The sequence below is a fragment of the Takifugu flavidus genome, chromosome 18, assembly GCF_003711565.1.
Source record: "Takifugu flavidus isolate HTHZ2018 chromosome 18, ASM371156v2, whole genome shotgun sequence".
Taxonomy (NCBI): Eukaryota; Metazoa; Chordata; class Actinopteri; order Tetraodontiformes; family Tetraodontidae; genus Takifugu; species Takifugu flavidus.
Genome location: NC_079537.1, coordinates 1,383,784 through 1,396,082, shown reverse-complemented (window position 1 = coordinate 1,396,082; position 12,299 = coordinate 1,383,784). Strand labels below are relative to the sequence as shown.

At 42.3% G+C, this 12,299-nt stretch overlaps 1 protein-coding gene across 3 annotated transcripts; it reads right to left on the bottom strand.

Moving 5' to 3' along the window:
- Positions 1-855: 855 nt before the first annotated feature.
- On the bottom strand, positions 856-10,920 carry carhsp1 (calcium regulated heat stable protein 1). 3 transcript variants are annotated; one of them, XM_057013911.1, is made up of 5 exons: positions 10,725-10,920; positions 2,915-3,080; positions 2,596-2,701; positions 1,956-2,078; positions 856-1,336 (listed from the first exon to the last, which is right to left on the bottom strand). In XM_057013911.1, exons 2-5 carry the CDS (start codon positions 3,000-3,002, stop codon positions 1,174-1,176), a joined length of 480 nt encoding a protein of 159 aa, XP_056869891.1. In that variant the 5' UTR covers positions 3,003-3,080; positions 10,725-10,920; the 3' UTR covers positions 856-1,173. The 3 variants fall into 3 exon arrangements, with proteins under 3 accessions (XP_056869891.1, XP_056869892.1, XP_056869893.1); XM_057013912.1 differs by lacking the exon at positions 10,725-10,920 and adding an exon at positions 7,548-7,570; XM_057013913.1 differs by lacking the exon at positions 10,725-10,920 and adding an exon at positions 5,598-5,749.
- Between the last annotated feature and the right edge of the window lie 1,379 nt (positions 10,921-12,299).

Sequence of the window (12,299 nt, the reverse complement as noted above, 5' to 3'; positions counted from 1 at the left end):
AAGATTAGATGACAGTAGAATAACAATTGTTTTACTGCTTCTAGATATTTTATCTATATCATAAATATTTTACATTAATTAAAAACATTTATAAAATGATTTGGGTTTAAAGCATATTATTTATATGTATATTCTAAATGCCCTCTCATTGCTCACCTGCAGTACCGCCACTTCCCGCCAGGGTGCCGCGGACCGCACACTTTAGGATTTGCTGTAACTTTTAATAAATCACTGAATGAATGCAGATAATCTTTAGAACATTCACACCTATTGCGCTATATATGGTTTATCCCCTGTAAAAATTGTACCTATTATTACCCAACTTTAGCAAAAAGCAGAATGTTTATTATTTAAGCCTTACCATATGATCTGGTTTCACATGGTAGAGCCTAAAGATGATATTACACGTGTACACGCACGGAAATTATTTGCATTTAATGCTTCAAAGCATGTCCCACAGTTTCAAGGTTGCAGGTAGAATATAGATTCTCTGCTGTTGCACCACAATGGCTCAAACTTGCACTGCTGCACTGAGGTTTAGTACCAACTGCAAGATGCAGCCCAAGACCAGGTTAAATCTGGCATGTGAAGAAATTCCGTACAGTAGATGGCGCTCCAGAGCTGGAGTTGAAATGACTATGAAATCTGCACATTTTCATGTCAAGGTGATAGGACCTTTCCGGTTTAGCAGTATTTAGCAGGCTGTTCTGAAGGTGTAAGCTTAAGTTAAAGTTCCCTGTCTAATATTCCCATTATTCATAAAATTGTGCATTAAAGTTCAAGATCATTGCAACATCATTCATGACCATATTGCACTTGTCGGTAAAATGAAATGAACACAGTTTGGACACTAAACTGATTGAAAATGCTTTAATTCACTCTTATCCACCCCACATGATCCAACATGAATGACAGATTACTATTCAGGCACATTGCTTTAACAAAATATAACAAATTTCCCGGGAAGGAAATCTGAAATCTCTCTTATTTGAACTAAAACATGAGGTCTGGAGGATTTCTCTCTATTCAATCACTAATGAGATGCGTCTCAGCTGTCTGATCTGTTCAGAGAGAAGAGAATTTTGCATCTCTCTGCCCACAGAACCAGATATTCATCATGCTCCCTCTCAAGCCCTCAAGATTTTTCTCCTCATCACAGTCCTCCAAATCTCCTCAGCTGCTGATGACACGTCCAGCCCAGGTCTCATGTTTGGTTCCCGGCTTGAGGTGGGTTATGGTCACCTCCACCGCCTGGACCGCCTGCAACTTGGGAGGGATGGAGCAGATTTTGTAGCTCACCTCGTCCCCTTCTATGGGCACATATTCCCCCTCGATGCTGGACAGGAACGAAAGAGGACACAAATTAGAAGTGGGATGATCTGACCACAATGTGCTCTGGACAGGAAGTAGTTTCACAAATTGGTTTTCCCTTAAGATGAGATTTACTGCACGAGCAAGAAAAGGCCTGTCTTGGGTTATTATACCCAAACCACATGCTCAGAGGGCAAAATGCACATATCACTCCCAATGTTTGTGGTTACCGCTAATTGAGCATTGAGATTCAGTAGTCAAAAGAGCACTGCATTAATTACAAGAATACTTGTGCAATGTACTATGAAATATCTCTCGGATTGGAGTCCTGCCATCTATTCAACACACACTGTTCTCCATTATCCTGTTTGTGTTCTTGACACCAAATGTTAAAGAAATGCTAACAAGCCAACTTGCTAATAGCCATGTTTTAACCAATAAAGATGTTGACTTGGCATATTTAGAATGTTCAACTTAAATATTTTGCATTAAAATGCCAATGTGGATAAATCTGATTTGGAGTTCTTTGTCAAATCTGAGATTTCAGCAAGATGTTTGTTATAAAATTATAATAGCTTTGTAGAGCGGCCAATGCACTGAATCCCACCGCGATATATTTACACATTCTCAAGATGGACACTTACTCTGAAATGTGGACAAAGATATCTTTGCCCCCGTCCGATGGCGTGATGAAGCCGTGGCCTTTGGAGCGGGAAAAACATTTACACACGCCAGTAAAGACAGGACCCAGTGCTGCATTAGTGGTCCTACACACACGGACAGAAAGATAAGGTGAAAGGCCACAATAAGACAATTATTACAAAATAAACTTAATAACCGATGAACAAACAACGAGGACATCAGCTATGGCTAAAAATATCTCAAGCCTTCATTAGGACGTGAACAAAAATGCAACCTTCCAACGATGGATAATGGCAGGTTTAACAAATGGGAGGATGTAAGCGAAGAGACTTTGTTTCTTACTGGTCCAGAAGACACACCGTGTGACGTGAATCTCGTGAACTTCAATACGTCATCAAGTTTGATGTGTGCAGATTGTAGGATGACCCCTTAACTGAATTAACGGCCACAACCTATGGCAATGTGATGCCAATTTTGTAACGGGCATTGCAATTAGCATGCACCTCTACTGCTACTACTTCCTGTTGCATTTTGATTGGTTGGTTGGTTAGTAGAAAAACATCATAAAAATGTAAATTATTTAATCTGGTGTCCAGGAAATTTATCGATCGCTGAACCCATCGTTCGTGTGTGTGTGCGTACGCTGAGTGGGTCCTATTTCTGCGTGTGGGCAGAGGACTGGGAATGAGGTAGCCTCTCATGGGGGAAGGCGAGCGGTCACGTCTGGATGCCGGTGGCTGCAGAGACCCTGATGGGACAAACATTGGGATGATTTACACTAAAATAATTGTCCGTCTGCCATTTTTTATCAAAAAGTTGCAAATACGAACGAGCAGATTAGCTTAGTTGAACCCCACACATGAATACTTTAGTGTTGTATAAAGGCAGGGCAGCTTAAAGGTACAACCATTTTGACGAACACAAGAAATTAAAAGTCACTTTTATCAACTCTTGTCTATACCTGACAAAGTAGAACAAGTGGATCCCGCGGAGCCCAGAGGAGGGGTCACTGATCGAGAGTCCTGGACAGATGCGGCTTGAGAAGACATTTTGGGAGAGTCAACCAGTGAGGAGCAAGAAACAGGCTTAGAGTGCACTCGAGGGCAGGCCCAGAAGAGGGAGATGACCTGAGAAGAAGAAAACAGGGCAGATTGAGTGTCTGAACAGAATGTGGAAAATGTGAGGAATCAGGATTTAAAATGACCCCCCAGCAGGCCCGCATTAAGAGGGCAAGGGTCCCTGGGCGCAAATTCTTGCCCCCCCCCCCCCACTCTTGTTGAGGTCTCTTTGTCTTTTAGAAAGACAAATTCCTTGCTTTCATTTTCACAAACTCTGTCGCAACTTCCTCAGTGTCCAGGTTCCTGACACGCTGGGACTCAATAGCCTTAATGAGAGTGCACAAATCAAACACGCTTCGAGAGCAGTTTCCTGTTCACTCCTCACTGATGATTTCATTAGTGAGGAGTGCACGTTACCACCCTGGCTACCATCATGGCTCCAGGCTGGCTATTTCCTCCTTGTGATATGAAAGGCAGCGATTCCAGGATTGATAAGAACAGGGTTAGCATGTTCACTCCTTACAGCCCGCAACGCCGGCACGACACCTGCACATGCACATGCTTCCTCCGGTCTAATGCCGGCAGACGTGTTGTGACTACAGCCAGCGGTGAGATACCGGTGCAGCTGACCTTGGACTTCGGTCCGACTCTGGCCAGGTCAGGTTTTGACCTAAGCTGGCTACAGGGTGTGTAGCCAGCTCCTCCGGGTCCAGGTTGTCTACAGAGACACCGACTTCCTGCTTATTCTTTTGCGTACAGATGGCACGCTTTGTAACAAAGCCTTTTGCACTGTAAACCCTTTTTTCACTACTTTTCCACATATCATGAGGCCATTTATAGACACTGGCGTTGGGGGTAGCGGCTGCTTTTACCGTGGATTCCACACATAAATAAAACCCTTAACTCTGGGGAGTTAAGGGGAAAATATTCTCTTCCTCTTTACTTCTGGTTGGTGCACCACATGGGCCCCATGTGGGCCCACACTAATCTGGCCTCGACCCCCCAGCTGCAATGTCACCGGGCTGCAGATCAGGGACATGATGGAGTCTGTGAGCAGCTTCGAGTCCAGCAGGGATCAAATTACTGCGACAGCAAACCGGTTCCAAACTGGTCGGGTCTTTCCTGTCGCGAGCACTGGTTTGGAATGAGGTTTCAAGAGGAGAACAACTGCTGCTTCACTGAGGAAAACAGCTTTCCAAATGACTATTTCACTTATTCACTTGAACAGACAACATTACCAACCCTGCCAGCAGCCACTGTTTGTCACCCTATAAAACAAAGCCATGAAACAAGAATTCTCTTTTTTCCTATAAACTGTAAGATTTAATGTTGTTTAACGTGTTCAAAAATGCATATAAAATACAAAACAAAAAAAATATCACACTGATGATGCAGTTCTCAAAAACTCATGTATAAAATGCTCCGACTGAAGAAAAGGAAACACCTACTGAATCAAATGGAGACTGATACCTCATCACTGGGGAAACACAAGATGCCTTTTACAGCTTCACAGAACAGGACGAGCCTGATGGGATTTAACTTAATAGACGGAACATGTAATCACAGCCTCGCCGAGAGTGACGCCTGAAGCATTATAGTGGACAATACACGCCTCACACACTACATACAGTATATACAATAACAGACCTTGTGTGTCATATATACACAAGGTTTAAATTTAAATTAACTTGAAACACACTCAATGTTCTTGGGGAGGGGAAAAAAAAGGCTTGAATGTTGAGAGCAGATAAGGAGAGGTGGGTGGATGTTACAGGAATGATGTGAAAAAAGGAGAATGAAGGGAAAATGTAGACAAGCGAGAGACACTGGCTCAAGGCCTCGGAGCAAACGTGTATTTTAACACTAATTATAAGAGCCCCGACGGTGCTACAGGTTGCTACAGGCTTACAGAAATATTCTAAGTATCTCCACAGCGCGTCTACAGTGATAAATGTAGTCTGTAAAAACAATTTAGGTGTGCGGAACATAAACAGATGCTGGTAAAGCGAGCCAAAAAGAGAAAATCTGAATAGATGCACAAAGCAGAGATGAAACCAAGATGACAGGAAGGAGAGGCCAATGGGAGGAACACGTGTTCAGAAATGATAACAGTGTCCAAACGTCACCGAGGCCATTTGCTGGTAACAGCTTTAGAACAACCACCCAGCTGGGTCAGGATGGAAAACATCATAAATACATCTGTCAACATAATATTACCAAAATGGTGCCACTGCTTAATAGTTCACCACACACTGCAGGTCCTCTAGCAGGACACCAGGTTGGGGTGTGAGAGTTAGTGGTTAGGAAAACCACAGCTAACACGGCAGCATGTGGGGTGCCATTTTGGCCTCTTCAGCTGGACCCTTCAAAACGGAAATAAAATAAAGTGCTATACAATGTTTGTGACCCTGTTGATACAGCAAATACCAGCTCGATTGATCACACACACACAGACACACACACACACACACACACACACAGAGTGCAGATCCAGGACCACCGGGTTGTTTTTTTTTTTCCCCAGGAGTGAAAGAAACAGAAAGAGCTGCTTTATATAGCTGGGCAGACAAAGAAAACGGGACCCACCTGTTCCTAAAATGATTCAGTTGACCACAGTTATTATTCTGCTGACGATAAATAGACCCATTCCCCCGAGGACGGAGAAAAATCAATCATCTCACTTCGTAAAGGTCAAAGTGATGAAGTTGCAGGTGATGGTCGCTTATGGCAACATCTCCTTTGTCAAGTGGGTGAAAATGTGACGCATGGGCTGGAGCAGGAGCAGGAGCTACCGAGGAGCCACGAATGACGACAGTGACAAAGACGGGGCGGCACTGACGGCAGAACGCTTTAACCTTAACAGATACTCATCTCCGCGTGGGCGTCCAGTCCTCTGTGCGTGCGTGAGAGACCAACTGATTTGTGACAAGAGATGCTCCTCCTGACGCTGCCACCTGATGACTCAACCTGCCGGGTGCCTGTTCCCTTATCTGAATGTACAGTGTGACTCACACCTGCAGCTTCATTCCTGTCAGCCATCTCTGATGATTCCTTTAGAAGGTTTCCATCCACTAGCCAAAAGTAAAAATCCTAAATATCCAGTTGAGCTGGAGACTACTGTGTTCCAGGACGCACCCTGCCTCCCACCCTAGGATAGGATAGGCTCCAGCACCTCCAGGACCTTCTTGATACCCATTGTTGTTGCTGTTTTTAATTTCAACATGATAAAGTGCTTCAGTCACTACAAAGCTAGACAAAGAAGACCATCACATATAGAAAACCATATTTTTTTCAATTTAGCTAATGGAAGAATTAGTTTGAGAGCATAGTGATGTTTTTCAAGACAACGTGACTCAAAAACACGCAATGACGTCATGGGCAAGGATGCGTTCTCTTCAAGGTTTCACTAAACTACTGTCTGCAAATCTGCCTGTGGAAAGATGAAAAGATTTTCAGCTCATAAATAGATGAGGGTGAGCCATTTAATACATAAAAATCAAAAGAATCATGTCTTTGATGCAATAAATTATTCATACAGGCCATTCTTCCAGCAGACCAAGTGGTCTTTGATGGAAGATTATTTAAACCTCAGCTTTAGGAAAGTGATGTCCTTTATCTTGGCTTACACCCAAATGCATTAATAACTGAAACTAGCTTCCTCCCGATTAAGCCTTCTTCCTTTCTCCACCAGAGAGAGGAAATGCCTCTTCCTGCGGATGCTTTCATTTCTGTGTGGATGTGTCACTGGGCGTCAGGTTTTCCTCCTGGCGGCCATCACTCTGCTATTTGAGGGATGACTTATACCAGCATACACAACTGGAAGGTAAGATGAAGGCAAGATGAACGAACAGTCCAAGTGAAAATATGCACATGTGCTTTGTAACCTATTCTTTGACTTTGAAAGAACCAATGTAAAACATGCTAGCTGGGCCACAGCGCCTCTAGCACGTAAACAATCATCACTGTATCCTTGACAACTTAGAAATTAAAGCTGAGCAGGTAGGCATGGTGGTGCAGTAATAGAAATTTATAAAAATGTAATTTAGAAAGCATTTTGTGAGTAATTTGCCCCCAGGGTTCGGGGTTGAATGAATGGCGGGTGTTCCCTGCTACGGACCAGTGATCTGTCCAGGCAGTGTCCCACACAGCACAATTAAATGAATGTATGGGACAAAGAGGGAGACATTTCCTTTATCCATTTATTTTTATGGTGCTCGTGTAACCACAGCATTAACACCAGAGTTTCTCAGCAGGCCCAGGACCCAGTAGTCAATGGTTCCCCTCTTCCCTGGGATTGCATTGTGCACTAATAACATCCCTAATTGAGACACTGGACATTGAACATAGCCAGATGAACACCTCGCCTCAGGAATAAGGGGCCGGGTCGTGCTAACCTCGCTGTACTGTTGCCAGGCTCCTCCTGTGTTCCATTAACTGTTGCGCTCGCTGGTCTCTGTGCTCATTATGTTACCCCTCTCCCCCTCTTACAAAACCTTTCATGCGCCTGTGCACCCTGCAGACTTAACAATTCTATACCTTCAACCATCTGAACACTGTCACCAAATTTCCATCATCCTGCTTCCCCTGTGGTGCTTCATTTTTTTGTCCTGTAAAACAAAAGATGGCAACACATGTAAACACCGAGATCACATGGTGATTTCTGCTGAATTCGCCTGTTCATTGTGTCATGGAAACTACACAAAAACAATGCTGGACCACAAGCACCAGCCGACCCCACTGAAAGCACCATGGGTGCAACTACAGTGTTTAGATTTAGATCTGCAACATCCAAAAGGGGAGAAAAGCTGATTTTCTGGCCGGATCAGTTGGTTTACATGCACACGAATAAAAAGATTATTATCAGATAAATGCAGTTTTTGGATGATTTTAATGGTGTGACCGGCATAAACTGTTAACTGTAATTGGATTAAGTAAATTATCAGTTGAACACACCTAGCTGTTAATGTGGTTTAATGGTAGTCAAACAAGGTTTTGGTGCATTGCAGCCACCAATGGAGCGATGGAGAACAACAGATCGGAGTTTTTGAGGAAAGGATTAACCATGTATGCGAGAAAATACGTGCTTGTGTTCGTACTGCATTGATAATAGCTGTCAATACCAGCCACCAATACTTAAGCCTGCTCAGAAAAACAGCACGCCGCCGGCACAACCGTGGCTGCCCCCGTTACGAAGACGGGGCCAATTAGTACCGACTTGTGTGACATTAAGCAGACCTTCGTAGAATGCACTGCAACTACATGTTTGCTGGTGACGGTGTTGCTAGCTAAGTTACAAAAAAACGTTCGTCAAAGTGACATGCTTAAAACAAAAAGTCACAAAGATGGAAAAAAATCAAACATTTCAACCAATGAGAAAGCAAAATAGACACTTTTCATTGGTTTAAATGTTTTTTGTTTTTTTGTCCATGGCATTTATTCTTTCAGCTCTGTCTATATTTGTTACAGAGAAGAAATTGAATTACAATACCGTATTTTCGCAACTATAAGGCACACTTAAAAGTCTTAAATTTTCTCGAAAATGGATAGGGCGCCATGTATGTGTTAAATACAGAAATAGCACCCGTAACTGAGACCGCCTTTTAATACGGTGCGCCTTATGGTCTCGAAAATATGGTAAATTAAGTTGTACCCATCATTTCTGTCTCAATTTATTGTGGTCTGCTTGAACTTATACTGTATCTTGCCAGTCTTGAATGCCCGCTAGATTTTAAACCTTTTCGCCCAAGACAACTTGGGGCAAAAATACTGATGCTCAAACAGTACACACAGGTATACAGTAAAAAAAAAAAAAGGTTATAAATTACAGGAGACCCTGATCTGTTTATTTAAACTCACCAATCGGTGATTGGTCCCAAAATTGCTAAAGCTGTAAAGCCTAGTTTGCTTAACTTTTTAGGAACTTGCTAAAACACCTCAAATATACACCTACAAAAGCACGAGTGTTAATAGTAGTTAAGAATGAGTAACCCTACTCAGTCTTTAAATAAGTGATATTGACCCTAGCAACAATACTCAAAGAGCTTTACAGATTTATGAGTGAGGAAAAATAAAAAGTCATAGATTATATGGTTGTCAGAAACAATAACTGAAGTCAAATTAGTGCAATAAAGTGTTGGTTTTAGCATAAATCAAGTCCTTCTAAAGCTGTCATCAGTGCCGTCGTCCCTCAACTTTCAGTAGACGTGTGTGTGTGTGTGTGTGTGTGTGTGTGTGTGTGTGTGTGTGACTGCAGCAGTTATAGTGATTATGTTGCCAGCTTTTCAGAACCAAATGTTACCAATGTGGTGGCGTTTTCCTCACATTCTCAATATCCCTTTAACAAAAAGAAGCTTTGTTTGATGATTCAAAATCTCAATCCTCAGGGAGAGGATACAAGAACCTCCTCCTGAAGCCATTTATACCATTTTTAGCAAGTGGAATTTGCACTTTATGTAAGCAGGTCATAAACAAAGTCACATATTCACATGATTGTTATAATGCAGTGTGGGACACAGCAAGCACCTCTGCTCACCTTATTCACCTGTTACTATCCTGTCTGGGGTCATCACACCGTTGTGGATCAATGTCGTCTTTTCAAGCCCCCAATGTGCAACAAGTTTCAATCCACAGGTGGCGGTGTGGAATATCAGACTGTATATATCCACGTAAAACCAGTGGTTTGACTGTACATATTTTTTCCCATTTCTTCTTACACAGAAACATCATCTGCGCATTTCCAGCTCATACACAAGGTCCCTCTCACTGCTTTATTGCCTTTAACCAGCAATCACGGGGACCATTAAGCAGATCAGATTGGTCAACAGCATGGGAGACTTTCACAACAAGCTCCTTCTCTTCCTTCACAGCTTACAAAGCCATAAAAACAAGGCCATCCACTCTGGAGAACAGCTAATTTCCCACTGTGGTCAACCGGAACTGGGATGCATGTAATCCTTCTCCATGTTGCAGGACATGGTCGACAATGCCTCATGCACAGCATGCAGAAATGGCAGCAAACAGTCCACAGATGTGGTCACAGAAGCTGCAGCAGTGCAGCTCTCAAAGTTATTATTCAACTACAGAAATGCAGGTTCCGAGGTGACTAAGGAATTCTTACAGGCCCTTTAATCGAGCTACAACACGCACGTTGGCGCACCAACTCAACCACATGGAGTCTAGTTGGGGAGTTTTAAGCGCAGAGATCTCTCATCACAAAGATTCAATCACGGCCGCAAAAACATTAATGCTGATTGGTGTCATTAATGCACACAAGCACGCACACGCACGCGCGCAAACCCGCGGTAATGATGATACTAATGACGCCTCGGTGCGCTCGGTTCTCTTCATTAAACCAGTTTGAGACTTGCTTTAAACAAAAGCCTGTCTGTGAAGCCTGTGTTTGCACGCACAACAGATAATTGGATTATGTGGAATGGAGGTAAACACGCGAGCGCGCGCACGCGCGTAGGATGGAGAGGTTTGTTAGCCCCGAGCTCCACAGACGAACGCATCTGGAAATCTTGATAACTCAGGAAACCTAAATATAACTTCCACTTCCGAGTCTTATTTCGTACCAAAACTTTTAGTTTTACATTGCACAGAGTGATGCACGCCAACTTTGAAACGCGACAGCTAGTTCGTGAAAAGAAGTGTACTTTGGTAGCCTCGGCGCAAACATACCATTTTCCTTTCATTTCCAAATGAAACGCTCACCTTTTTCTGTGACTTCAACGCCGAAGAACGTCTGGAAATCGAGCAGAATGAGTCCAAGAAGTCAAATCTAATGTTGTGGACCGAGATTGGGTGATATTCACACTTTTATTCCTGTCAAGTATGGAGTTGGTTCGAGAAGAGTCGAAGCGCCGCGGGTATTTGTTCTTTTACAGACGGGCACCTCATTGGGCGGGGTTGCGTGCTCAGTGACGTCACTCCTGAGCCTCTTACCGTAACGAACGCAACCGCGTGACAAAGAAAATTAAGCCACAGAATTGCGGCCCATGAAACGAAAAGAAAGTTCACTTGACTACCCTAATTAAAACCACGGCACGTCAGTAAGTGGATGAATGATTTTTTTTCATGTTGATAATTTCTAAAATAATAATTGTACTTTGAAAGACGTATTTACACGAAAATGAATTTTTCTTAAAGTCATCCTTTAAGAAGTTGTCTTCCCAAAGGCAGAACAGTGAGTGACATTTTTGTGGCCGTCGTTCAGATATTGTAAGTGGAGTTTTGACCATTTATCAATGAAGAATTCAGTTGTTAATTTGGACCACACTCCCACCTACTGGCCAATAATTATATCTTGCGCTCAATTCATTATTTACAACCTGGTCTATTCTGGTTCATATTATTCCTGGGGTTAAATGGAAGCAAAGCGGATGATAAGTTTGATTTTGTACAAACATATTAGAATAACAGGAAGTTAATGTTTTGCCAACAATGATTTATTTTGTGTATGTAAAGACATACGTTGAAGTATAGCTGGCAATTGTATAAAGCCACTTTAGTCAAAGTTAATATGATGAATCCTCACAGGAGAATTGATATAACACGTATAAAACTTGCACAGAAGTTGCAAGATTATTGACACTCTATGACTCTCTTTTTGGCTTATATAATTGTAATTACAATTAAGAAAACAAAACCCACACATCTTTGTACCCTGGCAGGAATAAAGAAAGGTAAAGCTGTTAAAAGACTGCTAGATAGTTTTATTAATTAAATAAAATTTCTTGTCTTTTTTGTGATAAAAATGTTACTTTACTGAGTGTTGGTATTTACCGGTATGTATTTAACTAAATGCCTGAGCATCACTGAGTGAATGGGAAAGTAATGGTTTCATGTTTCAAAGCCTATCTGGCTTTTTCTGTGCATTAGGGTCTCACTGAGCTTCATTACTTTACATCGTGGGACGAATGGGAAACATTGTGCTCAGAATATTTCACTACATATTTGTATAGTTAGTTCTTTACCTCTGTTATTTGATATTTTAGAAGTGCCATATAAATAAACCTTGTTATACATGTGCATATGTTTCCACCTCCCATAGACACCCTTACAGCAGCCACCACTTGTTGTGATCTTGAAGATCAGGCTATATTGGATAGTGATTGGACTGGATTATTAGATCATATATCTCCAGTCTTCTCTGTCACAGCAGCCACCCACTCCGAGATGATATATGTTAGTACCATTACTTGACCCAATAATGTAGAGTTTATTAAGCAGCTTTTATTTCTGCACAGTTCACTTAAAGGTGTTGTTTCAGTAAAGATCATGCATTTT